Raw genomic sequence first — 24,059 nt, 5'->3', positions numbered from 1 at the left:
ACCCGGGAGACGGAAGTTGCGGTGAGCCGAGATCATGCCATTGCACTCTGGCCTGGCGACAGAGTGAGACTTGGTCTCAAAAAATAAAATAAAATAAAATAAAAAGCAAAAAACAAAAAAAGTGCAGTAATCCAAAAAGTAGAATGACAGTAATACAGTAATAAGGATTAGAATAATTAAATATGGTGTGACGGGACCCCAGCATAGTAAGAAGGCAGTATTTGCAGGGCACTAGGTCCTTTTCCAGGCGGTCCACCTCAGCTCTGTGAGGCAGCGCCATCATGAACTCATTTTTGTCCCTCGCCGCCTCCTCTTTGCTCCCAACCCTTTGTTTGTGCTGTTAGCTGTGTGGATCGCGACGCCCCTAGGCACTGGGGCTGTGCCACCCTTGAGGGCCGGGACCCCGCCCCTGGACCACTCACCTGAGGGCCTGGACGAGGTTGAGGTTGGCGAACTCGTGGCAGTCCACGAAGGCCTGGAGGACCTGCAGGTTGACAGGGTCCCTGGGGAGGGGGCGGAAGGGAGGGGGCGACACACTTGGGTACTTGCTGGCACCCACCTCCTGGAGGGGATTAGGTGGGGGAGGGAGAGCAGAGAGACATCTGTCCCTCTGGGGTGCAGCTGCCATCTGGTGCGTTCACGCCTGTCCCACCCATATCACACCCCAAGGACACACCCTTGTCCTCCCACGAAGGCACACACCTTCACGGCTCACTAGTGCTGGGCTGGCCCGGGAGGGGAGCCCTGGCTCTGGAGTGGCCTGGCCTCAGTCCAGGCCTTCCTCATTTCCTGTAACTTCCCACCTGGTGACCTTGCTGAAGCCACTTGACCTCCCCAACCCCAGCTTCCTCATCTAAGGAGACAGGGGAGGGAGAGAAGCCAGCCTCCCCTGTATCCTTCCTCTCCCCAGCTCCTGGAGCAGGAGGGTGACCTTCTTGCCATCTCCACCCCCTGCTCACTCCGGGAGGGAGGTGTCCTTGGGAACTGGGGAGAGTGCTGCTGACTCCCTGGTCCAGCTTCACCCCTATCCCCTGGCCCACCCCACAGACCAGCCCGGTCCTTTGCCCAGAGCCCTCCCACAGATCCCCACCTCCTTGCCTGCTACATCCTCCCTCTCTCCTCCCGTCCAATCTAGATTCTTGAGCCTGTTTCTGCCCCAGGGCCTTTGCACTTGCTCCTCCTGGACTGCTCCTCCTCGAGACGTCTGCGCTGCTCGCTCCCTTACCTCCTTTATGTTTCGGTCAAACGTCACCTTCTCCGTGAGACCCTTTCTGTCCACACTATTCTAAATCACAGCCCCCAACCTATGGCCTCCAGCCTCTCTCCCTCCCTCCCTCCCTTCCTTCCTGTCTCTCTCTTTCTTTCTCTCCTTCCTCCCTCCCTCCCCATCCCTCCCTCTTTCCGTTCCTTTCTCTCTTTCTCTCTCTCTCTCCCTCTCTCTCTCTTTCTTTCAATGGAGTCTCACTCTACTGCCCAGGCTGGAGTGCAGTGGTGCAATCTTGCCTCATTGCAACCTCCACCTTCTGGGTTCAAGCGATTCTCCAGCCTCAGCCTCCCGAGTAGCTGGGACTACAGGTGCCTGCCACCTATAATATAATGAGACTGGCTAATTTTTATATTTTTAGTAGAGACCATGTTAACCAGACTGGTCTCGAACCTCTGACCTCAAGTGCTTCGCCCGCCTCGGTCTCCCAAAGTGCTGGGATTACAGGCGTGAGCCACTGCGCCTGGCCCATCCCCAGCATTTCTGACTTCCCTTCCCTGCTTGATTTGTATTCCATAGAGCGTATTTTCTAAGATATTTTGCATATACTGAGAACTGTCTCTCCCTTTAGCGTGGACCTCCTGAGGACGAGAGCTTTGTCTGTCTTATTCACTGGTGTACACCCAGGGCTTAGGGTGGTGCCTGGAACACAACAGACCCTAGGCAGCCTTTATTTGTTGGATAAATGACCAAATGAATGAAGGCAGTCGGGCTCTGACTCAGAATCTGGAGGGGATGATCCGTGAGCCTCTCCAGCCCTAGGGGCGATGCCTTTCCTAACATAACCCATTCTCTCACCTGCACATCACACACCTGTACACACTTGTACACCTCCATTTCCTGCCTCCCCAAAGCTCCACGCCTTCTTACCTCTCCCCTAAGTAGGTCCCGATGGCTGTCTTGTTGAGGCCCTCGCCTTTATACAGGAACCGAGCGATGTTCTGGATGTCAGGGGTCAGCAGCTTATGCTCAATGAAATACTGGATGCCCTGGAGGGGTAGGCAGAACCTGTTAGCAGCTGCTGCACAGAAGCAGGCCTGGGAGGGGGAAGGGAGGAGCAATCTCCCATGGCCAGAGCCCTGGGGCCGGGCATTCTGATGTTGGCACAGTCTGTTCTGGGAAGTTGTGACCCCTCCTTCACAGGAGCTGCCTTTGTGAGGTGGTGAGTTCCCCAACACTGGAGGCGTGCAAGAAAGTCAGCCTTCCTGCCGTGAACCAGGTTCATGCTAGGTACTCCCCAGGGTCCCCTCCAGTCTGACATTCTTTGATTATATGCTTCGGTGATTCTAGGAGTTTGTAATTCTAAGATTCAATGATTCAGCCATTTCTTTTGTTCCCCTAAAACTCGTATTATTTAAAAATAATGTTTCATTCTTTCATACAAGTCATCTATGTCTATTGTATAAAAGTCAGAAAAAACCAGCTCAATCAAAAGGGGAGGAAATTGCCCGGGCCCTACCCGCTGGGAGGTAGACAGCTTCCATTGTGGTGACCTTCCTGCCCTTTCTATATGAAAATGCGCTCGGACTGCACCTGCCACATTTAAAGCTGCTTTTCGGATTTGATGATATCACAAACATCTCCCCTCACCACCCAGGCACTCAGGGCTGGTCATCCTAGTTTTAGGAGTTGGAGGGGTTGGTTTCTGATTCTACTTGAAGATTCCTCTGTATTCCACTGTTGGAAGGTAGGCACAGGCCATGAGGGCTGAGTGACAGGTAGAGGGTGCAGAGGACACCCCCAGGTGCTCGGTGAGTGTGTGAGCCTGTGGGGGTCCCTGTGGATGGGAGCAGGAGTCCAAGGGTCCGTGGCTGTGACAGGTGAATGGGCCTGTGATGAGGACAAGCGCCTTCTAAGCCAGAGCAGTAAATTTCCAGGGACCCCAGCTTGGCACTCCTACTGGCTTCCCTGACCCCACTTCGCTGTGTCTGCCTGCGGCTTCCTTCTGTCTCCATCCTTTCAGGAAAGGATGCCCAGCTGCCACCTGGTGGGGTGAGGGGTGGGGCTGGGGTTGCTCTGAGGCAGGAGGGGTTGGGAATGGTGTCCGGGAATGGTAGCCTGGCCCTGAGTGCTGACCCTGCCAGCAGAGGGGTGGGTGGCGGGACCACAGGACTGACTCTCCCCCAGCCCAGGGCTGGAAGATGCTTCTGGAGCCTGAGCCCCGGATCCCAGGGCCTCACTGTCCCAAGCCACATTCTTGGAGAAGGAAATGGAGACCCAGAGTGGGGAAGGGACTAGGCCGAGTGCGCACTCATCATGGCCTCCTCCAGGCTCCTGGCTCCTAACTTCTGCCCCAGGGCGCTTATGCCTCGGAGTAGACAGGGCCCCCAGCCACAGCTGGCCATGGGGTGCTGGATAAGATGCTCAGCGCTGGTAGGCCCAGCTTCCTCCTCTGGAAAGGGGTCGTTGTGTCAGCTGAGGGAGGGAGAGGACACTGGAAAGGTGCTCCCACGCGGCCCCGCGCCTTGCGGCCCCGGCCCTCTACAGCCGCCTACCTTTGCGGGCTCCATGTTGAACTTCTTGCGCCCGATGCACAGCTCCTTCTCCTTCTGGGCCATCCGGCTGTGGACATGAGGACGTCAGCCTCGCTGCCTCAGGACCCTGAATTACCCTCTCCACTCCCCAAGGACACTTGCCTCCATGGGAGCCCATATCTCTAGGGACCTCCCAGTGGGGTCCCCAGGCCCTGCATGGGAACTACCTGGGCAGGAGAGAGAAGTGCAAGGCCTGGGCTCCTCCCAGAGCTCTGCAGCGGACCCCTCTGTCCGTGCCCAGCAAGAGCATTTAGCAGCTCTCAGGACCCCGGAGCTGCCATGGGGGAGCCTGTGGAGGGGCCCCGCGCAAGAAAACGGGGACGGGGAGCAAGGGCTGAGTGTGCAGGTGCAGGAGCCAGGCTCCTGGATGTGAATCTGAGCCCAGCTGCTTTGGGCGAGTCACCCCCTCCTTCTGGGCCTTGGTTTCCCCATCTGTAAAATGGAGGTGACACCACCACCAGCCTTCCAGCATTGTTGAGAGGTTAAAGCACCTAAACAGCGAGGTGTAGGTGTGTTACGTTGTTACGGTGTGGCTGGGATAGGGGAGCTGGAGAAACGGCCACTTGTGTGTGTGTGCACGTGTGTGAGTGCGCGCATGTGTGGTGGGGGAGGAGAGAAGGCTGGACAGGCATGGACAGGCGGAGACCTAAGGGCTGGCAGGAGCAGGATGGGGAATTCCCAGGACATAGCACGTCAGTCAGTGCCCTGGGGCCCTAGGGGACTATGTAGCAGCCCTAACCTTCTGGGTGCATAAATGAGGAAACTGAGACCCAGAGAGGGACAGGATGTTCCCCAGGTCACAAAACAGTGGGAGTTTTTTGGCTGGGCGCAGTGGCTCACACTTGTAATCCCAGCACTTTGGGAGGCCGAGGTGGGTGGATCATGAGGTCAGGAGTTCGAGACCAGCCTGACCAACGTGGTGAAATCCTATCTCTACTAAAAATACTAAAACTACAAAAATTAGCCAGGCATGGTGGTGTGTGTCTGTAATCCCAGCTATTCAGGAGGCTGAGGCAGGAGAATCGCTTGAACCCAGGAGGTGGAGGTTGCAGTGAGCTGAGATCTGCCACTGCACTCTAGCCTGGGTGACAGAGCAAGACTCCACCTCAAAACAAAAACAAAAAACGAAACAAAACAGAAAACAGTGGGAGTTTTCCATAGAGGTGGTGCGGGTCAGTGGTAGTGGGGTGTGATGGGGCCAGGCTTCTGTCCTCTTGGGGCCCTGGGCTTCCTTGTCCTTGCCCTTTGGGGCTGAGCTTCCCTCCTCCCTGCCTATCCCAGGATGGATGTGGCCAGTGATGGGTCAGGAGAGACTTTGGGTGGGGGAGGGGAGGAATGCAGTGTCTCTCAAGAGAGGGTCAGCCTGGAAGCAGGGACTTGACCAGACCCGGGCTGGGGCTGGGGCCGCCCTGCTCCTGTCTTGTTGTTGCTACCTCCTTCGTCAGGGCCAATCCCTGATTTCACCAGGCCCAGGGGGCCGGCGGTGGCCCCTGCTCATTCAAGGCCTATGACATCCCTGGGAAGCAACCGTGACAGCTTCTGGGGGTCCCCACCCAGGCCCCTCACCTCTCCTCCGCACTCTCGAAGCAGTCAATCTGGGCAAACACATCTGCAATCTCATCCTTTAGCTTCTGTGGGGCGGCAGGGGGCAGGACAGGGAGAGTCAGGGGTGGAGGCTAGAACCCTGGGGGTTTAACACCACAATGACCCCTCCCACCCCTGGGCATGACTTTCAAACCTGGCCCCTCTCCCTGACCTCTGCCCTGAGACCCTAATCTGAGAGACCCTCCACTGACAGGTCCCCTCCCTGGATGTAGCATAATCTCAAAGTCCTGTGTTAAACTGTCACCTCTGTCTGCACCCATGCCTCTGCTTGTCTTAGGGGGGTGGGAGTCCCCAAGCCCCCAAGCCCCCACCCCTTGCCCAACCTATTTCCAGCCTTCCCATCTCTCTGCTCAGCAGCCATGAAGTCTGCCCTCTAGCTGAGCCTACCCGAAAAGCCAGCCTCCCCCTGCCCACCTCCCTCTGCTGGTGTATTTCTGGAGCACTGTATGGAGCCTGCCCTTCCCCTGCTCAAATCCCTCCCATGGCTCCCTACTGCCTCCTCAGTTTCCGTCCCAGCTTCTCTCTGGCTTCCCTTTATTTAATCTGTTGCTCACCCTGGACTAAGTGCCCACTGTGTGCCAGGTACTACAGGGACACCACGCATAGGCAGCAGAGGCCCTCGTTTCAGGGACTTTGCAATTCCCCTGGGCTTTAGAGAAGAGGATGCTGAGGTACACAGAGACGACATAGCACGCCCACAGATGCTGCTCCTGGGGCTGGGGCCAAGGCTGATATGGGCCAGAACTGGCCACACTGTCTGACCAGGCTGGGTCGGGAGCTGGTGGGGTGCGGGCAAGCGTGCAGCGTGGCGTGTGTGGGCATGGACGCGTGTGCGAGCGTGTGTGGACACGAGTGTGCGCTCACCTGGATGTCCTCCAGGAGCTGTTTCCGGTGCCACTTGATCCTCTGCAACTCTTCCGCCTCCACGCTGCTCAGTTCCGCGGGCTCTGCAGAGAGAGAACCGGCTTCCCCATCACTCAGCTCCGGCTACACCCCCTCGCCCTCGCTACCTCAGGGCCCCCTTCCCTCCAGAAGCTCAGGACTTCTCCTCCTCACTGAAGCCTGCCTCCTCCAGGAGGCCTCCCCGAATGTCTTTCTAAAGCAGCCCTGCTCCCTCCCCTCTCGCCCTGCTTCCTGTTTCTCCCACCCCTTGGATAGACACAACCCCCACCCCGCACTCCGCGAAAGCATCTTGTTTCCTTGCATCTTTTCTGTCCCTTCTGTTAGACTTTTGGCTCCACAAGAGTTCAGCTGTTCTATTCTTTTGCTCCCTGCTGTGTCCCTGGCACCTAGAAAGAGTCTGACACATCAGAAGCACTCAGTTAAACACTCGCTGAATGCATGCATCCTTCCCCGGAACTTGAATCTCCTCCTCCGCTGGCTCACGGGCTCATTCTTTATTCACTTATTTATTTGAACAACCAGGAAGTGGCATAGCATTTTCTTCACATCCCATTGGCCAGAATTAGTCACGTGGCCACATCTAGCTGCAAGGGAGGTTGGGAAATGAGCCTGTAACCGGGTAGTCCTGATGGCCTTACTATGTAGAATGGGGAGACTGGATTTGGGGGACATTTTATAGTCCCTGCCCCCAGATACTGAGGCTCAGAGAGGTGAGGTAACTCAACCAAGGTCCCACAAGGAAAAGGTTACTGAGCCAGAATGGGACCTTGGATTGGGCTGACTCCAAAGCCTGTGTTCTTTCATCTCCACCTGGAAATGAATTAAATTAAATAAAACTTGGGCCGGGCGTGGTGGCTCACACCTGTAATCCCAGCACTTTGGGAGATGGAGGTGGGTGGATCATGAGGTCAAGAGATCGAGACCATCCTGGCCAACATGGTGAAACTCCATCTCTACTAAAAATATAAAAAAATTAGCTGGGTGTGGTGGCACATGCCTGTAGTCCCAGCTACGTGGGAGACTGAGGCAGGAGAATTGCTTGAACCCAGGAGGCGGAGGTTGCAGTGTGCTGAGATTGCGCCATTGCACTCCAGCCTGTGTCAGAGTGAGACTCCAACTCAAGAAAAAAAAAAAAAGACTTGTGTGTGCTGGCATTCTATGCAAGTGCTATGATGATTCCCATAACTGGGTCAGCTGTCCCATCTCCATGCTCCATGGTGGCTTCTGTTCCATTCACAACACTCTCCTTCTCTGAGTAACATGTCCTCCCTATTACTCGAGAGAGAGAGAGAGAGAGAGAGAGAGAGAGAGAGAGAGAGAGAGACCTCATCCTGAGCCTGGGGCCTCCACAACTTCTCCAGCCTTGGCAGCCAGCCTTACTCCCTGCCATTCCCAACAAGAGCCTGCCAGCCCAGTCTGCCAGCTCCTTCCTGCCCCAGAACCATCTAGGACTCAGTCCCACTTCCCCATGTTTGCCCAGGAAGCTCCTGTACTCTGGGATGCCTTCTGCTGTCCGCCTGCCCAAATCCTCTCTGACCTTCAAGTTCCAGCATCAGGAAGTGCCTGGGCACATTTTTTGAAGGTTTTTACAAGGTTAGACATCATTTCCCTCAAATGAATGCAGAGGGAATGTTGAGCGCTCCGTTTCCCAGCTTCTCCCTCTCGTGACTAAGCAGCTGTCGTGGATGTTGAGATGAAAGCCCACGCTGAGGTGGCAGGGCACCAGGCTGGATGGAGCCCAGGTCCCCAGGCAGTGGTGCGGAGAAGACTCATCACATTCACCTGGACCACCGGTCGCTTGGACTTCTCAGTGAGAGAGAAATCAGTTTTAAGAATGTTTTGTTTGCTGTTATTCTGAGTGTCTTTAAGCAGCTAAACCAGAGACATACCGAATACGGCATCCTCATCTGTGAAATGTGGACCATAACCCTTACCTCAGAGGGCAGCTGTCAGGAAGAAAAGAGCTAGACTTTCTCAAACACCCAGCAAGAATCCAACATATGCTGAGTCCAACATGCATACAACGGGTGCCCTGTGCATCGGGCTCTCCTCGTCAGGACCAAGGTGCCATCACCCCAGCCGGTGGGAGTGAAGCCTGCTGATCGCTCACAGCTGAGTCCCTCCCCAGGAACTAGCCTCAGCCAAAGGGAGCTGCCTCACCCGGGAGTTCCCCCACCAAGGGCGGCCACTACAATAAAAAGCCAAGATCCCTTGACTGGTTTCAGGACCTGCCTCAGTTTTCAGATCCAGAACCTCCGGACTGAAAGAGAGGCTGGGTCCCGAAGGAAGAGTCCTGCAATGTTGTGGCAAGTGTCTATGGCAATGACTCCCTGGTTCTTCCCTAGAAACACCTGTGGCCATTCACTCCGGTAACTGTACACTGGGGAAAGGGGAATATCCAAACATTCTGAGGCTTGTTGGACACAGGATCCAAGCTGGCATCAGCACTCGAGACTGAAGTGTCCTCAAGGCCACCTTTGAGTGGGGGTACGTAGAGACCAGGTGGTGAACGAAGCCCTGGCCAGGTCCGGCTCACCAGGGGTCTGCTTGATTAGTGGCCAGACCCCTGGTGAGGAATGGACGTCCTTGGTACTTGACTCCGTACTGGTACCTTGGCTCATGGGGTCAGGATCCTTGTAGTGGGAATAGCTATTGGGAAATCCATGAAGCTGACCCATCATCCCCACAGCTAAGAGAGTAAATCAAGAACGATACCCTGAGGGGAAGGGCAGGTGTGAGTGCCATGCTTGGGACCTAAAGGATACAGGAGCAATGGCCCTCACCCCATTCCCAAGCACTTCTCCAGTCGGGAGGATGGCCGCAGACAATTACAAACCAACTGAGGAAGCCCCAGCTGCAGCTGCCCGGCCAGATGTGGTGTCTGCCAGAGCAGAGGAACGTGGCCCTGCAAAGGGTGTGTGATCATTGGGAAGGAGGACCAGGAACAGTTGGCATCCACGTGGGGTGGACAGCTGGACCCTTTTCCAGGCCTGGCCCCTGGGGTTATAGGAACCCTCCTGCCTGCTCTCATAACATAGCCCAAAGAATCCTGAACTAGAATCCACAGCGGCTCACTGTATGGTGACAGCGTGTTAACTGAACCAGATGTGATAGAAGTCGCCTGGGTCAGATAGCGGAAGAGGAGCCGGACAATGATTTGGGGACTTGCTGCATTAGCGAAGCTTTCAGATGGTGCCATCCTTTCCGGGACAGCTCCTCCAAAGTCAAGGACAAATGTTTTCCTATTGTGTCTTCCACCGCTTAGCAGGAAATACAATCACCTGGTGGGTCTCTTTGAGCTCTGAGGCAGCCTATTCTAGCCCTGGGGAAGCCACTCCCACCCTCTCACTGAGTGACGTGCAGGGCTGCCAGCTGTGAGACCCACTGCCGGAAAGGATCTGCAGCAGATGTGTGCCATGGTACGAGGGCCCGCTTGGGCCGTGCCACCTGGTGGGCCCTATGGGGTATTAGCAGTATCAGGGATGGGAAAGACTCCATGTGCAATTTATGGTGGGTCCCAATGGGAGAAAGCAGTGTAGACCCCCAAGGGTTCTGGAGGAAGGCCAGGCCACCTGCAGCAGAGAATTATATATTATGCAGAAAACAGTTCCTGGAATGGCACTGGGTCCTGGTAGAGACAGAGTGCCAGCCCACGGAGCATCACGTAACTAAGTAGCCCAGATGGGTCCATCTGACCCACTAAGTCAGAATGTCAAGCAAGCCAACAGCAGTCCTTTGAAAGTGGTACACCCAGGAGTGTGGGACAACTCCTAATGCGTATGATAAATTATATTGTTTGCTGAGAACCACGGCAAGGAAAACCGAGCGGGCCCCACAAGCGGAAAACTGCTTGGGGCATTCTAAAGTAGCAAACAGTATATGTATATCACACGGCAGTTAAAACAATTCTTTAAGCACCGGATATGTGACCCTGCCCCCGGGGATCCCTCCTGGAGAATACTTTCTTTCTTTCTTTTTTGAGATGGAGTCTCACTCTGTAGCCCAGGCTGGAGTGCAGTGGCGCGATCTCAGCTCACCGCAACCCCTGCCTCCCAGGTCCCGATTCAAGCAATTCTCCTACCTCAACCTCCCAAGTGACTGGGATCACAGACACGAGCAACTATGCCCTGCTGATTTTTGTATTTTTTAGTAGAGACGGGATTTCATCATGTTGGCCAATCTGGTCTTGAACTCCTGACCTCATGATCCGCCTGCCTCGGCCTCCCAAAGTGCTGGGATTACAGGTGGGAGCCACCGCACCCGGCCTGGAGAATACTTTCTAGTTTGTCTTTGATCAGTGGTAGGCAGGCACCAGCTGTTTGCCTGGTTTATTTTTGTTCTATGAGAAAACACGGAACACCTGTTTGTTAATAATAATCACCTGTTCAGGGAGAATAAGTACGTGGGTCAGGGTCTGCTTGAGGCTCTCAGCCTGGAATGCTGTCAGCCTCCTGATAGTCCCACTTTGCTGTGTCTACTTCTTAATTCCTTCAGCAGCACCTGGGTTGGGGTCTCTACGACTGAGCTGGTCTCAGTACAGGAGCAGGTGTGAGCAGAGCCAGAGGGCTCTAGTAGGCTCTGGGGATAAGTGGCCCAGACCCTCATATCACCCGCTGCTGGTGCACCAGGGCCCATCCCTGAGCTTACACCGTGGCCACGTGGGTGGGTCCCTGATGACTTTCTGGCGATGGAGGAAAATGCCCGAGGTTGGTTGCAGAATGAGTTGACTCGGAGTTTGAAAGTGAAAACTGGTCAGCGGCTGAATTATAGCCTGCTGAAAGGTATCCTAGAGAGACAGTGTGAGGGCAAGTCCTCCCAGGGGGTAGGGCTTTGGGCAGGGCACCTGGCCATCCACTTCCTGTGGAAAGAGAAGTGGCTTCTTGAAGTCAGAATATCCATGCATCATGGGCGGTGGCGACTGGCTTGACTTACTGGTCAGAGGTCAGAAAGAAGGAAGATGGGAAGATCAGAAACACAGAAGTCAGGAGAAGAGGCGGGTAGATGACCCCGTGGGAGTGGGCACAAATCATGGACAGTTCTGTAAACCATGTTACGTTCGCAGCAAGCACCCGCCACAGGAGAGGCACGGCAGCGCCAATAGCTTGGCCAGTGGGTAGCCAGCTTCTGGCCGGCCTCCCTACGGTGGGCACAATGGGTGCCTGAGTGTAGCAGCTGTATGGCCTGGGTAGGGTGCTACGTGGCCCCGCTTCCATGCCTCCTCTAGCTACTGCCACCACGGGACGTCCACTCTGCCAGCAACAGGGACGCTTGCTGAGCACGTTGCTTCTCCAGAAGACCGGGGGCAAATGGATTCCATTAGACCCCTTCTATTCTGCAAAAGTCAGCAATACATCTTGCCTGGAATCAACATGTGTTGGAAATGTGTTTGCCTTTCCTGCTCACAGAGCCTCGGCCAGCACCACTAACTATCCAGAGGCTTAGGGTGTTTGATCTGCCAACACAGCACGCTGGGTGACATCACAGTGGACCAAGCAAAGACAGTGTGAAGTGAGCATGTCGCCCTGAGACCCACCAGTCCTCTCTAGCATTTCACTGGAAGGTGCCGGCCTGACGGAGTGGAGCGATGGGGCAGGCTTGGGAAGGGGCAGCCTTGAGAAGGAGCGATGAGGCAGCCTTAAGAAGGTGCAGCTGAGGTGGCAGGCTGGAGGTGACATCCTGCTTGGATGAGGCACCATCCTCCAGGAGGCACCATATGCCCTAAATCTAAGACTGCTGTGTGGTGCTCTGTCTCCCCAAGGTGGTCCACGAACCCAGGGGTGGGAGTGGGAGTGGCCCCACCTGCCATTCTCCACCAGTGACCCACTCTGGTGTTTCTTTTCTTTTTTTTTTTTGAGATGGAGTCTGGCTCTGTCACCTAGGCTGGAATGCAGTGGCACGATCTTGGCTCACTGCAACCTCTGCCTCCCAGGTTCAAGCGATTCTCCTGCCCCAGCCTCCCCAGTAGCAGGGATTACAGGCGTGCACCACCACACCCAGCTAATTTTTGTATTTTTAATAGAGACGGGGTTTCGCTATGTTGGCCAGGCTGGTCTTGAACTCCTGACCTCAGGTGATCCACCCACCTTGGCTTCACAAAGTGCTGGGATTACAGGTGTGAGCCACTGCGCCTGGCCCACTCTGGAGTTGCTTTCTGTCTCTGTAGGTCTAGAGGTCCTGTTTCCAGGAGGGAGTTGAGGGGGACACTTATACCAGGGGACAGAGCAAGAGTCTTGTGACACTTCAAGCTCATAAGCACCTACTCCACGCCAGTCTCTGTATAAATGCTGTCATTTAATCCTCTTTGAAGTAGACATTTTCCTGTTTGAGACACTGAGGCTTAGGAAGAAGTGACTTGCCCCAGGTCTCACACCCGGGAAGTGGCAGTGCTAGGATCTGCACCCTGGTTTGCTGATCCCCCCACCTCTGCCCCAGGAGAGGTGGATTCTCAAGCTGTTTGGGACATGCAGGGATGGAAGGTGTAAGGGCCACCTGCGTGAAGACATAGAGCAGGGACAGCCGGGGAGGCAGTGCTGGAAGCTGGCTCCGAAACTCCTCCGGCAGGAGCTCGGAGGGAGGCCTTCGGGTCTCATCCATGGAAAAAAACCAATCACCTCGGGCTGCCTTAGAGGTGAACTCTCGGATTCTGTTTTGTTTCATTTGTTGGCTTTGGACGGGTTTCCTGTTGGCCTGGGGTTGTGTTTCTGCGCGGGACGCACCTGCTGGAGGAGGCTGAGTGGATTCCAGACTGGCTGCTTGTCTGAGAGAAGCCAGGGTGGGTTCTAGTGTTCCTACAGATGCTCCACTGTGCGAATGGCCAGGAGTGAGTGACAGAGCCCCCGGGGCTCATCCTAGGCCCATCTCCCTGCTCCCTATGGGACTTCATCAGCTCCTGGCTCCCACCTGCCCTCAGGACCCAGGGAATCACTCATAGGTCCTCTGTTTCAGCCTCTCCTCCGAGCTTCAGTTCCTACCATCCCCCTATGTACTGATCACCACCGCTCTTGTCATTGTGCCCAAATTGAACTTCTAGAATGCCCCCTCCTCCCCGTCCTCTCCCTGAATTCCCGAGCCCTGGAAATGGTCCGCATTTCCCCAGGAGGCAGCCGACACCCACCTGGCTCTCAGCCCTTGGGTCTCCTCCAGCACCAAGTCCTGTCTATTTCTTTCCCCTTCCATGGCCCCACTGTCGTCCTGGTCACTGTAACTTTGCTCGGGGGGCCTTCGGATACTTCCCTGCCTCTCCTACCCATTCTGGTCCAGTTTCCCACAGCATCCCATTGTCCTGGGGACAAAGGCCCCAAATCTCCCCAGTCCTGCTGGTGTGTCCCCTCCATGCTCCTCTCACACTGCGCCCTCCTCCACCCCAGCTCCATGCTCAGCATCCCTGGCTGCCCTTCATTCACTCCCCTGAGCTCTCGCCTTCTGTGGGGAAGTAGAAAGATTCCTTTTTAACGTGTGCTAATGACTTTGTGAAGCCCTATCCTGTGTAGCTGTTAGACATGCCATGCTTACAGGCACATAGTACATTCTATGTCCTTGTACTTTAACCAAGATATCTGTGCTGGGCGTGCTCACAGGCATGTCCCAGCTCTCTATGGTCTTCACCTGTTTAGAAAAGTTTCAAGTTGCTAGCCAATCGGGTTTTAGTTTAGATTGTGAGGTCTGGCTCCAGCCAATGAAGATCAGACACAGCAGTAAGGATGACCCCAGATGCGTAAGGGATAAATTTGTGTGTATCCCTTTGTTCTTTGTACTCTCGTGGCACGATGGCTAGTGAGGGTAACCTTCCTGCAGCTCAGGAAGTAAACATTGTGTTGCTGAAAGATACTTTGTCTCAGTGCTGATTTTTCTTTGTGGCACCCAGCATCTATTTCCAACACTTTCCCAAAGCCTTTGCGCCGCCATTCCTTGCGCCCAGAATGCCTTTCCTTCTCCTCTGCCAGCAGCTCCTCCTCATCTCCTACTCCAGATCCCCTTTCAGGGGTCTTCCTGGGTTCCGTCTAGGAGCCATCCCGACCCCCACCCCTTGCCATTCCCCACAGCATTTCTGGGATCTGCATGGCTCCATAACCAAGCCACGCCATTGGTTAAGGAAGGCATGCCGGCTGAGCACCTACGGTGTGCCAGGCTCTGCACACTCCGGGCTCTTCCCATCCACTCTTTCATTGAATCCCACAACCACTCCGACAGGAAGGTATTTCCAGGCTCATCCTACAGGTGAGGCCCCTGAGACTCAGAGAGGCAAAGTGTCCTGCTGAAGGTGACACAGCTGGAGGGTGGCAGGGCTGGGATTCACATCAGGGCCCATCTGGGGCTCGGAGGCCACAGCCCTGATGTAGAGCCTCCAAAGCCTGATCAGTCCATACGAATTGTCAAACACCTGGCAGACGCTAAACCTGGGTTTGTGACAGGGTTACATGTTTGAGAATAAAGACAAGATGCAGAATGATGCCTGCAATTGACCCCACCCTGCCCTTGCAAAGCCAACATTGTAGAGCTGGGGAAACTGAGGCACGGTTCCCAGGGGAGTGGGATTGCATGGGGATAGTGAGCAGGTTGCTTGCGTCTTTACCCCACACTGCTCCTTTCATACTCCCTTGTGGGTGACAGTGTGTTTGTGAATCCTCAGTCCCCTGTCCCCTTCTGACAGGGTTCTGTCCCTAGCAGGTGGCAACCGGTCAAAACATCTGATCCCACATGATGGCGCCGATGGCCCAAGGGCTGCTGTATCCTGACATGGTACACACAGAGCCTCCTCACCCTTCCCCTATTTGTTGAAAAGTGGCGATTTCTCCCCATTTCAGAGTTTAGGACATTGAGGTTCAGGTAGGGCCACTAGGACACAGCCTGAGAGGGGCCACTTCTGATTCTAAGCCGATGAGAACGGAGTTTCAGGCACTGGTGTAGGCTCATGGGAGACGTATTATTCTTTCTTTCTTTTGTTCTTTCTTTTTTTGAAACAGAGTTTTGCTCTGTCCCCCAGGCTGGAGTGCAGTGTAACAATCTCGGCTCACTGCAACCTCCGCCTCCCGGGTTCAAGCGATTCTCCTGCCTCAGCTACTCAGCTGGGATTACAGGCGCCCATCACCATGCCTGGCTAATTTTTTTTTGTATTTTTAGTAGAGACGGGGTTTTACCATGTTGGCCAGGCTGGTCTCAAACTCCTGACCTCAGGTGATCCACCAGCCTCAGCCTTCCAAAGTGCTGGGATTACAGACATGAGCCACCACGCCTGGCCGGGAGATGTATTTTTAATACTGCTACTAATACACAAAAATAATAAAATTACTATCACAACCACCACCACCGACCCCGTTTCCTCCTTATTTATCTGTGTGCTTCTCACAACCTCGCAAGGCACCGCTCGGACCCTGACCCCAAGCCCCCAGGCTGGGGCTGCCCTTGCACCCAGGCTGGCAAGGGTGCCCATCTCCCCGGCTCCTCCTCACTTCCCCTTTGTCCTTCCTCTTTCCCGTCGTATTTTTAGAAATTTTGAGCTTGCAGCCCTGCTTCCAGGACAGCTGGCCTCACTTCCCCTTTCCAGGCAGGAGGAGGACACCATCTCAGGGCCCTAAGGTCTCAGTGGGAGGGACCCTGGGGCAGAGGGGGTGTGGGCGGAGCTGCTCCCCGCCCCGCCCCAGCCCCACACGCCCCACACGCCCCACAGGCTCTGCGGAGTGTGGCTTCCTCTCCCCCAGCCCAGCTGCCTCTGCTTTTAACCGCGCCTGCCTGGCCTGTCTTCTCTGCACCACCGCGGTGCTGGTGCTTGTCTTTGCTGCCCAGCCCTCTCACCTTCCCAGCAGGCCCTGGGGTGGGGGGGCGGGGGCGCCTTACCTGCTTCCGGACACAGGCCCACTGCAGGAGAGTGGGGGAGACAGCCCTGGTGGGAAACTGAGGCCCCACAGGAGGAAGAGATTGGTCATGACCACTGGCAGGATGGTGCAGAGCTGGAACCCCAGCGAGATCCGGCTAACTCCCAATCCCCGCTTCCCCAGGCCAGGCCAGGATGAGGGGACTCACATTGAGATGACAAATAATCAGAACTCAGAGAGGGGAAGTCACCGGGCCATGGAGAAGCCTCAAGTAAGACCCACTCTGGGCAACAGGGAAATGACCTTTCCTCCCTCCCCCTGGCCTCCTCCTCCAGGAGGTCTTCCCAGATCTCCTCTGCCCCAGTGAGAAAAGTGCTTTCTCTTATCTCTAGGTCTGTGTCCATTTGCAGAGCTGGGTCAGGGTCCTGCAGAATCTGTCTCCTGCCTCTCCACCCCACACCCAACATTCAGACCCACACCTGTCCCCCAGGGTTAGGCCCATGGCTGGATCACTGCTGTCCCCAGCACTGCATAGCACACGGGAATGTCGGTTATAGAGTGAATGAACGAAAAGACCAACCACTCAGTGGAGAACCAGCGTTTGCTGTACTGACCCCATTTAATCCATTTCCTCCCTAGTACTGGCTGAAGCAAAGCAGAGACTCCCCTTCTGGCCCCCGAGGCCCTCCTCTGCCTTCACAGCCCCGGCCAACCTGGGGCTTTCTCCCTCAGGTTCTCATCCCTGCTCTGCCACGGACTGGCCGTGTGACGTCAAGCAAGTCAGTCCTTGCCTCCAGTTCACCTCTGGGGCCTCAGTTTCTGTATCTGCACCATGGAGAGAGCCACCCCTGTAACCTCAGTATGCTAGGACCCCAAAGGACGAAGCATCCTGCTGGACACACAGGCGGGGGCTTGCATCTCAGTGGGTGCCCTCTCTGCCTCGTCCCACCCTCACATCTGCTGAGAGGCCTGAGCCAAGAGCTGCCCCTCTCGGGGTCTCCCTGTGCCTGTCAGGTGCCCCGCCAGCTGTGCTCACTGAGTTGTGATTGTGGGAGCCCCCAAAGCCCACAGGAGAGGCAGGGGTCAGAGAGTGGGTCAGTGGACAGGGTTCGGTCCTGTCCCTGCCTTAGAGAGGCTGTTTTCCTCCCTTGGTCTCTTTTCTCCCTTCTGCCACTGGGGGCTGTTGAAATGGATCAATGGTTCCCTAACTGTGTTCCCTGCGGCCTGAGGCGTCCATCTGGGGATGGAGTAGGGGGAAGCCCAGTGGGTGGGGCCGGGATGCTCCACATTAGGTGTGTTTGAAGCAAGAGTGCTCCTGGACAAGGCTGAAGTCACCTGGACCTGGGGAGCAGGCAGCTCGCACCAGCCCTTACATTCTGGAATTGCAGCGGCCGCGTTCAGCAGAGCGGTTGCAGTTCTGGAGCGCGCTGACATCCACGGTGCAGAAACTTGGCCCCTCTTCCGGGCCTTCCATTTGCCTCCCAAAACACGACCCTGCCTGTTCTTTCCCTCCCCAACGTTGCAGCCTCCCTTCCCCTCTTTTCTCCCCACACACATTGTCCTAGTAACCAGGGAGGATTTCAGTCAGGCCCTCTGTTGCTCACTCCTGGCCCTCCCCTGGCTCTAGGCAGTGTCCTCAGCCTCCCCAGAGACCACCCCAACCCCAGAGGGCCAAGAAGGAGCCTTGTGTCACCCAGACAAACATTGCCATCACCAACATCACATCATCATCTGAATCTCAGAGCACTTTTCCCAGTCCACTTCTGAGCCTTTGCACCGGCTGTTCCTTCTGGCTGGAATGTTTGTTCCTTAGAAAGCTCCTTAGCTGACACCTGCCTCATTATATGGGATCCCTCATTAGATAGCATCTCCTCTTGGGGTCTTTTCCCCCATGCCCTCCTATCTTCCTTGTCCTGCTTTACAGTTCTTCATCCTACCTGCCATCAACGGACATGTGACATGACCTTAGAGTCAGTGCCTGTCCCCTGCTCTAGGGCACAAGCCCATGAGAGTGGGCACAGCGTCCCTTTGCTCACTGCTGTGTGCCCAGCCTCTGGAACACAACTGGACACCTCAGCTGAGCCCGCAAATGTTTGTTTCTTGCAGTTGCATTTCTGCCTGTGCTGTACTCCCTTACCTAGGACCCTGTGAGGCAGGGGCTGCTGCCCCCATTATAAAAGACAGGACGCTGAGGCCCAGAGAGGTCGACCCCAGGTGCTTACCGTGGTGGCACAGGTCCATGCCGATGCCCCTGGGGGGAAGATGACCCGTGCTCCTGTCACTTGTGGACCCAGCTGCTGCTCAGGCTGGCCTGGCAAGGATGCGTCACCTTGACTGTAACAGGCCCCTTCCTGTTTGCCCCGCCCAGCTCTGTGTGGGGAGGAAGTCAGTCCTGGCCCACTGGGGTCTCGTGTGCAGGCTTCTGACACAGCAGCACTTCCTAAAAACTGGCAGAGTTTCTAACAGCAGGGACCTCTGCCAGGGAGGGACAGAGGTGGAAAAAACAAACAAACAAAACAGATGAAGTGAAGGGAGGGTCAGAAAAAAAAGAGAAAGTGAGACAGAAAAACATACAGACACATATGCACAAACACATGTGCACAGGCACACACACATGCACGCACACACACACACACACAAATGCATGCACACACACGCATGTACACACATGCACACGCACACATGTGCGCACACACACGCACACACACAGGTACAGCGGACAACGTTCACTGAGGGCGAACCCTTCTCCGGGGACCGGGGCATTTACCTGGCAGCCTCCTCACATAGATGCCATAGGAGCGAGCAACTTGGGCAGACCTAGTGGGGCCGGGTAGTTTCCACCCCACAAGCTCTCTTCCAACTCCCACTTGAGAAAAGACAAATGAATTCAGTGGTAGGAAGGGGCTTTGCTTCCCTTCAAAGAAATACCTGGTTTTTTCTTGTCTAGTGAGCAATCTGGTAATATGTTCTGTTTTCCTTCTCCCCAGGCTGCTGGGAAGCTCATCATCAAATCCAAAACTCATCAACAGCTATTCTGTAATGTCGTATGAACTTTGGGGCCTGACTCAGCTGTCTGACTCTTAGCTCCGCCCCTCAGGATCCATGTGGACTCGGGATAGTCAGCCTCGCTTTGCTTATCTAACTATCTATCTATCATCTATTTTTTGAGATGGAGTCTCGCTCTGTTGTCGAGGCTGGAGTGCAGTGGTGCGATCTTGGCTCACTGCAACCTCCACCTTCCAGGTTCAAGCGATTCATCTGCCTCAGCCTCCCGAGTAACTGGGATTACACATGCATGCCACCACACCCTGCTAATTTTTTATATTTTTAGTACAGACAGGGTTTCAACATGTTAGCCAGGATGGTGTCGATTTCCTGACCTCGTGATCCGCCCGCCCGCCGTTGCCTCCCAAAGTGCTAGGATTACAGGCGTGAGCCACTGCACCCGGCCTGCTTATCTACGAAAGGGGAATAACACTAACTCGGGGATTTGGAAACGATGGAGTGAGAGGATGCGTCAGAGATGCTTGGGACATAGTAGGTGCTCAATAAACACTTTCTCCTTTTACTTCACTTTTCTCCCTTGGTTAAAATTCATCATTTTATTGCTTGTGCCTTTTTGGGCAGGTTGGTTCAAATCCTTTCTAGAAAAAGCTGTGCTATAAAGAAACAGCTATGTAATAAATGTGAATTCCCTATAACTTCATGGCACATGAAGGTTTATTTATCTGTTTCGCCATGTCTCTGCAGGCCACATGAGGGCAAGGTTATCTTTTGTGCTCTGGTATCTGGTAAAATGCTGGTGACACAGAGGGTGTGCAAGTGTGAAATGAATGAACAAACGAATGAATGAATGAAGGGAACATGGTGGAGATCATGTGGTGGATGTGAATGCTAGCTACAAGTTCATCTCCTTTCACTATGCCGCCTCTCCTGTGGTCAAGGGGTGAAGTCTATTTCTCCTTCCTTGGAAGCTGCGCTGGCCTTGGGCATCTCTTTGACCAATAGCATGTGGCAGAAATGATGTTCCGTGATGTTCAAGGCTGAGCTTTTTTTTTGAGATGGAATCTCTCTCTGTCGCCCAGGCTGGAGTGCAGTGGCGTGATCTCGGCTCACTGCAACCTCCGCCTCCCGGGTTCAAGCCATTCTCCTGCCTCAGCCTCCCAAGTAGCTGGGATTACAGGTGCACGCCACCACACCCAGCTAATTTTTTGTATTTTTTTTTAGTAGAGATAGGTTTCACTATGTTGGCCAGGCTGGTCTCAAATTCCTGACCTTGTGATCTGCCCACCTCAGCCTCCCAAAGTGCTGGGATTACAGGTGTGAGCCATCGTTCTGGGCCAACTAGATTTTTCTTAACTGCTTTGGGCCTGAGGCACAATGAACCATGTCCTCTGTCATTTTAAAACTAGAAATGTGGAGAAAGGTGTAATTCCCTGTGCAGAGAAACTTCGCACTGCAGGCCAGAGACTGCTGTCTTTAGAAAGCCCTGTTTGCAGGAAAGTGAGACCAGCCTGGCCCACATGGTGAAACCTCATCTCTACTGAAAATACAAAAATTAGCTGGGCGTGGTGGCGGGCTCCATGCACTGTCCCTAGTGTTGGCACAGACAAACATCCTGCCCTCATGGGGCACATGGTTGAGTCACTAGGCCAGGTGGGAGGTGGAGGTGGCGGGCAAGGTGTGTGTGGGGGTAATGAATCATCTCTGCGGTCCTTCTCCTTCATTATTTCCTCTGATTTCTGATTTTTTTCTCAAGGACTCAGAACCGGAGACAGCATCCTGGAGGCTGGCAGAGTGGAGCATCCAGGCATCTGGAGACTGCTGAGGGTCTGCCTGTGAGTCCGAGCTGAGAGTAGGTTTTCCAGAGCATAGGTCTTTCCAGATTGTGCCTGATCTCCCCCAGACCTATCATCACTCCTCATCCAGTGACCAAGAGCATGGGTAATAGGAGAGGAGGAAGCGGGACCCAGGGGCAGGGCTGGTGGCCCACTAAGTCGCCAGGCAGGGATGGGGTCAAGGGCAGTGGGGCACATGCTGATGTTCCAGCTCCAGTACTTGCCCCTGCCACAGAGGCTCCTCCTAGCACCACTAATAACCAGAGAATTCGGGGAAGAACCCACATGCTCATTGCAGAGCGAATGGTTCATAAATTGTACCGTGTCTGGATGATGGGTCAGTGCAAGGCATGAAAGAGAAGAATGACGCTGTAGGATTCAACCATCTACTTCCAGTTGCACATAACGGTAACTCAGATGGGCTTAAATGGAAATCTAGCGGCTCAGTCCTGAACAGTCTGGAATGGGGTTGGCCTTGGGGGTAGAGACACCACAGACTTTTTCTTTTTTTTTTGAGATGGAGTTTCACTCTTGCTGCCCAGGCTGGAGTGCAATGGCGCAATCTCCGCTCACTGCAACCTCTGCCTCCTGGGTTCAAGCGATTCTCCTTCCTCAGCCTCCCAAGGAGTTGGGATTACAGGTGCCCACCACCACGCCTTGTATTAATTTTGTATTTTTAGTAAAGACGGGGTTTATCATGATGGCCAGGCTGGTCTTGAACTCCTGACCTCATGATCTGCCTGCCTCAGTCTCCCAAAGTGATGGGATTACAGGAGTGAGCCACTGCACCTGGTCTACCAGAAATTCTTCTCTCCCTCTCTCTCTGTCTCTCAGTTCCAGGCTCACATCAAATCATCCTTGATTTCAGAGAGAGGACCTACCAAGAAGAAATTTCCCAGGGAAAGACTGTGATTGGCTAGGCATGGGTCATATGCCCGACCCCTGGAACAATCATTGCAACAGCCACGGAGAAACAGCATGAAGGGTCAGGCTTGGATTATATGCCCAGCCATGTGGCCAGAAGCGAGGTGAGAGGGGATGGACAGGCCCACCAGAGCCACAAGGTGAGGGTCATTTCTCTTAAAATAAGGAAAGCTAGGCAGATGAAAACAACAGACATTCACTCTTGCTATGTATTTATTTATCGAGACAGAGTCTCTGTCTCCCAGACTGGAGTGCAGTGGTGCTATCTCAGCTCACTGCAACCTCTGATTCCCAAGCTCAAGTAATTCTCATGCCTCAGCCTCCCGAGTAGCTAGGACTACAAGTGTGTGCCCCCACGCCTGGATAATTTTTGTATTTTTTTCAGTATAGACAGAGTTTCACCATGTTGGCCAGGCTGGTCTCGAACTCCTGACATCAAGTAATCCTCCCACTTCAGCCCCAAAAAGTGCTAGAATTACAGGCATGAGGCATCGCGCCCTGCCCCCTCTTGCTATTTTTGATCCTAGATCATATCGATAAACATGGAAAGTTATCCTCAGCCTAGAACTGTGAATTTGTGTGTTTCCATGTGGCATGGGGATCAGGAGCCCAGACTCGGGAGCCAGACCTCCTGGGCTCAAATCCCAGCCCTGCCACTTTCTTACCATGGTCTTAGGTGATTGATTCACCTCCCTGAGCCTCAGTTTCTTCATCTGTGAAAGCAGCATGATAAGGGTGCTTGCCTCACATCATTGGTGACGGGTTCGCTAAGTCAAGCCGCGTCAAGCATGTTGGAGCGGTGCTTGGCCTTAGTCGGTTTTTGATCGATGTTAGCGGTTGGAGGGCCTAGAGCAGGGGCTGCCAGCTTGAATGCCCTCAAGGGCCAGACAATAAGCAAATAAGGGGAGTGTGCCCACCTAGGGACACAGCGGGGAATGGTGGGGACTATGGAAAAATGGAGTGGCTTGTCCCATATGAAATGGGCGACTGGTCCCTGGCTCTAGCTGACTGCCACCATGAAGGGACAAGCATACAGGATGGCTGGTTTCTCTGTTTTCCAAGGTGGCTGCATTGATCTGTTTTTGTGTGAGATTAATCATCAAGCAGTTTGGCAAAATGCTGAGCTGAAGAACGTGGTGGAGGCCAATGCCACGGGCTGGATGTGGTTCGTGGCACGTCCACTCACTGCCTCCCAGCTAAGCAGATGGTGAAAGACGTTATCTGGAAAGAGCAGTCACCAGTGTGCTGACAGTCACTATCCTTGTTGTAGGATTTAAGGTGATTTAAATCTTGGTATTTAGGCTTTTTTTTTTTTTGAGACGGAGTTTTGCTCTTATTGCCCCGGCTGGAGTGCAATGGCGCGATCTCAGCTCACTGCAACCTCTGCCTCCCGGGTTCAAGCTGTCCTCCTGCCTCAGCCTCCTGAGTAGCCGGGATTACAGGCATGAGTCACCTCACCTGGCCTAGACGTTTTATTCATCACCACCACCAAAAGAGAGGGCAGGAGCTGTGGCGAAAGGGGGTGGGAGGAGCTTGGGGGAGAAGGTGGAGCGGGTAGTGACCACGTTCTGGGTGCTTGTGGGAGCTCAGAAAGTCAGTCTCCACCTATTAACTGGGACCAGCCTTGATGCTTAGCGGAGGCTGAGCGGGGCAGGGCCAAAGCTGCCCTCTCCGTTTCTCTGTAATGGTGTCCCACGTAGGTGACCTCCCTCTTGCCTGAGAAGCCCTGGACTTGGGTTCAAATCCCAACATTACCAGCATGGGATTTGCGACTTTACCCTCTGCGTCTATTTCCCTGTCTGCAAAGGGAAGGTAGTCACGCCTCCTTGCCGGTGTAGACTAAGGGGTTGCAAAAGCAAGACAGGAAGGACATAGCCCAGCTTTGGATGACAGGTGTGCCACACATGCGGAGGTCTCAGCGAGTGGTCCTGCTGTCCGGAGATGGCCTGCATTCAGGATCTCTGAGCACTCAAGGGCTGGGATCTCAAATGGAGGGGAAATGTTAGGTAAAAGCCGCCATCTCACACCTTATGCCGGGCCACGAGTTCTGAGCACGGACTCAGCCAGGCTGACAGCTGGGTGCTGGAGCCAGAAAGTTAAACAGCCAGCACCCGTGCTCTGCGACCAGCCCAGGGAGCGCACGGAGGGCTCTTAACCCACTCAGTGAGCACGAACGCTC

General features: G+C 54.4%; 1 protein-coding gene across 3 annotated transcripts in view; it reads right to left on the bottom strand.

Annotated features, from left to right (window-relative positions):
* CYTH4 (cytohesin 4) overlaps positions 1-19,050 on the bottom strand; it is a 35,787-nt gene extending 16,737 nt beyond the window's left edge. The window contains exons 1-7 of one of the 3 annotated variants that reach the window (XR_001111342.3): positions 18,886-19,050; positions 18,341-18,593; positions 6,268-6,350; positions 5,365-5,429; positions 3,760-3,826; positions 2,135-2,253; positions 423-503 (exon numbers count right to left, since the gene is read on the bottom strand). Coding sequence is in view for 2 of the 3 variants with exons in the window: in XM_064368012.1 (XP_064224082.1) it covers positions 423-503; positions 2,135-2,253; positions 3,760-3,826; positions 5,365-5,429; positions 6,268-6,350; positions 18,341-18,359 (434 nt within the window). In the remaining variant the exon portion in view is untranslated. Of the gene's footprint in view, positions 1-422; positions 504-2,134; positions 2,254-3,759; positions 3,827-5,364; positions 5,430-6,267; positions 6,351-6,692; positions 15,866-18,340; positions 18,594-18,885 lie in introns of those variants that run through there. The other 2 variants (XM_064368012.1, XM_012476387.3) reach the window with 2 other exon arrangements.
* Positions 19,051-24,059: the final 5,009 nt, after the last annotated feature.

This window comes from Aotus nancymaae, unplaced genomic scaffold (genome assembly GCF_030222135.1).
Source record: "Aotus nancymaae isolate 86718 unplaced genomic scaffold, 86718_ANA_hifiasm-v0.15.2.pri h1tg000076l, whole genome shotgun sequence".
In the NCBI taxonomy this organism is placed as follows: domain Eukaryota; kingdom Metazoa; phylum Chordata; class Mammalia; order Primates; family Aotidae; genus Aotus; species Aotus nancymaae.
The sequence above is the reverse complement of the archived record's forward strand: the minus strand, read 5'-3'. Positions and strand labels throughout refer to the sequence as shown.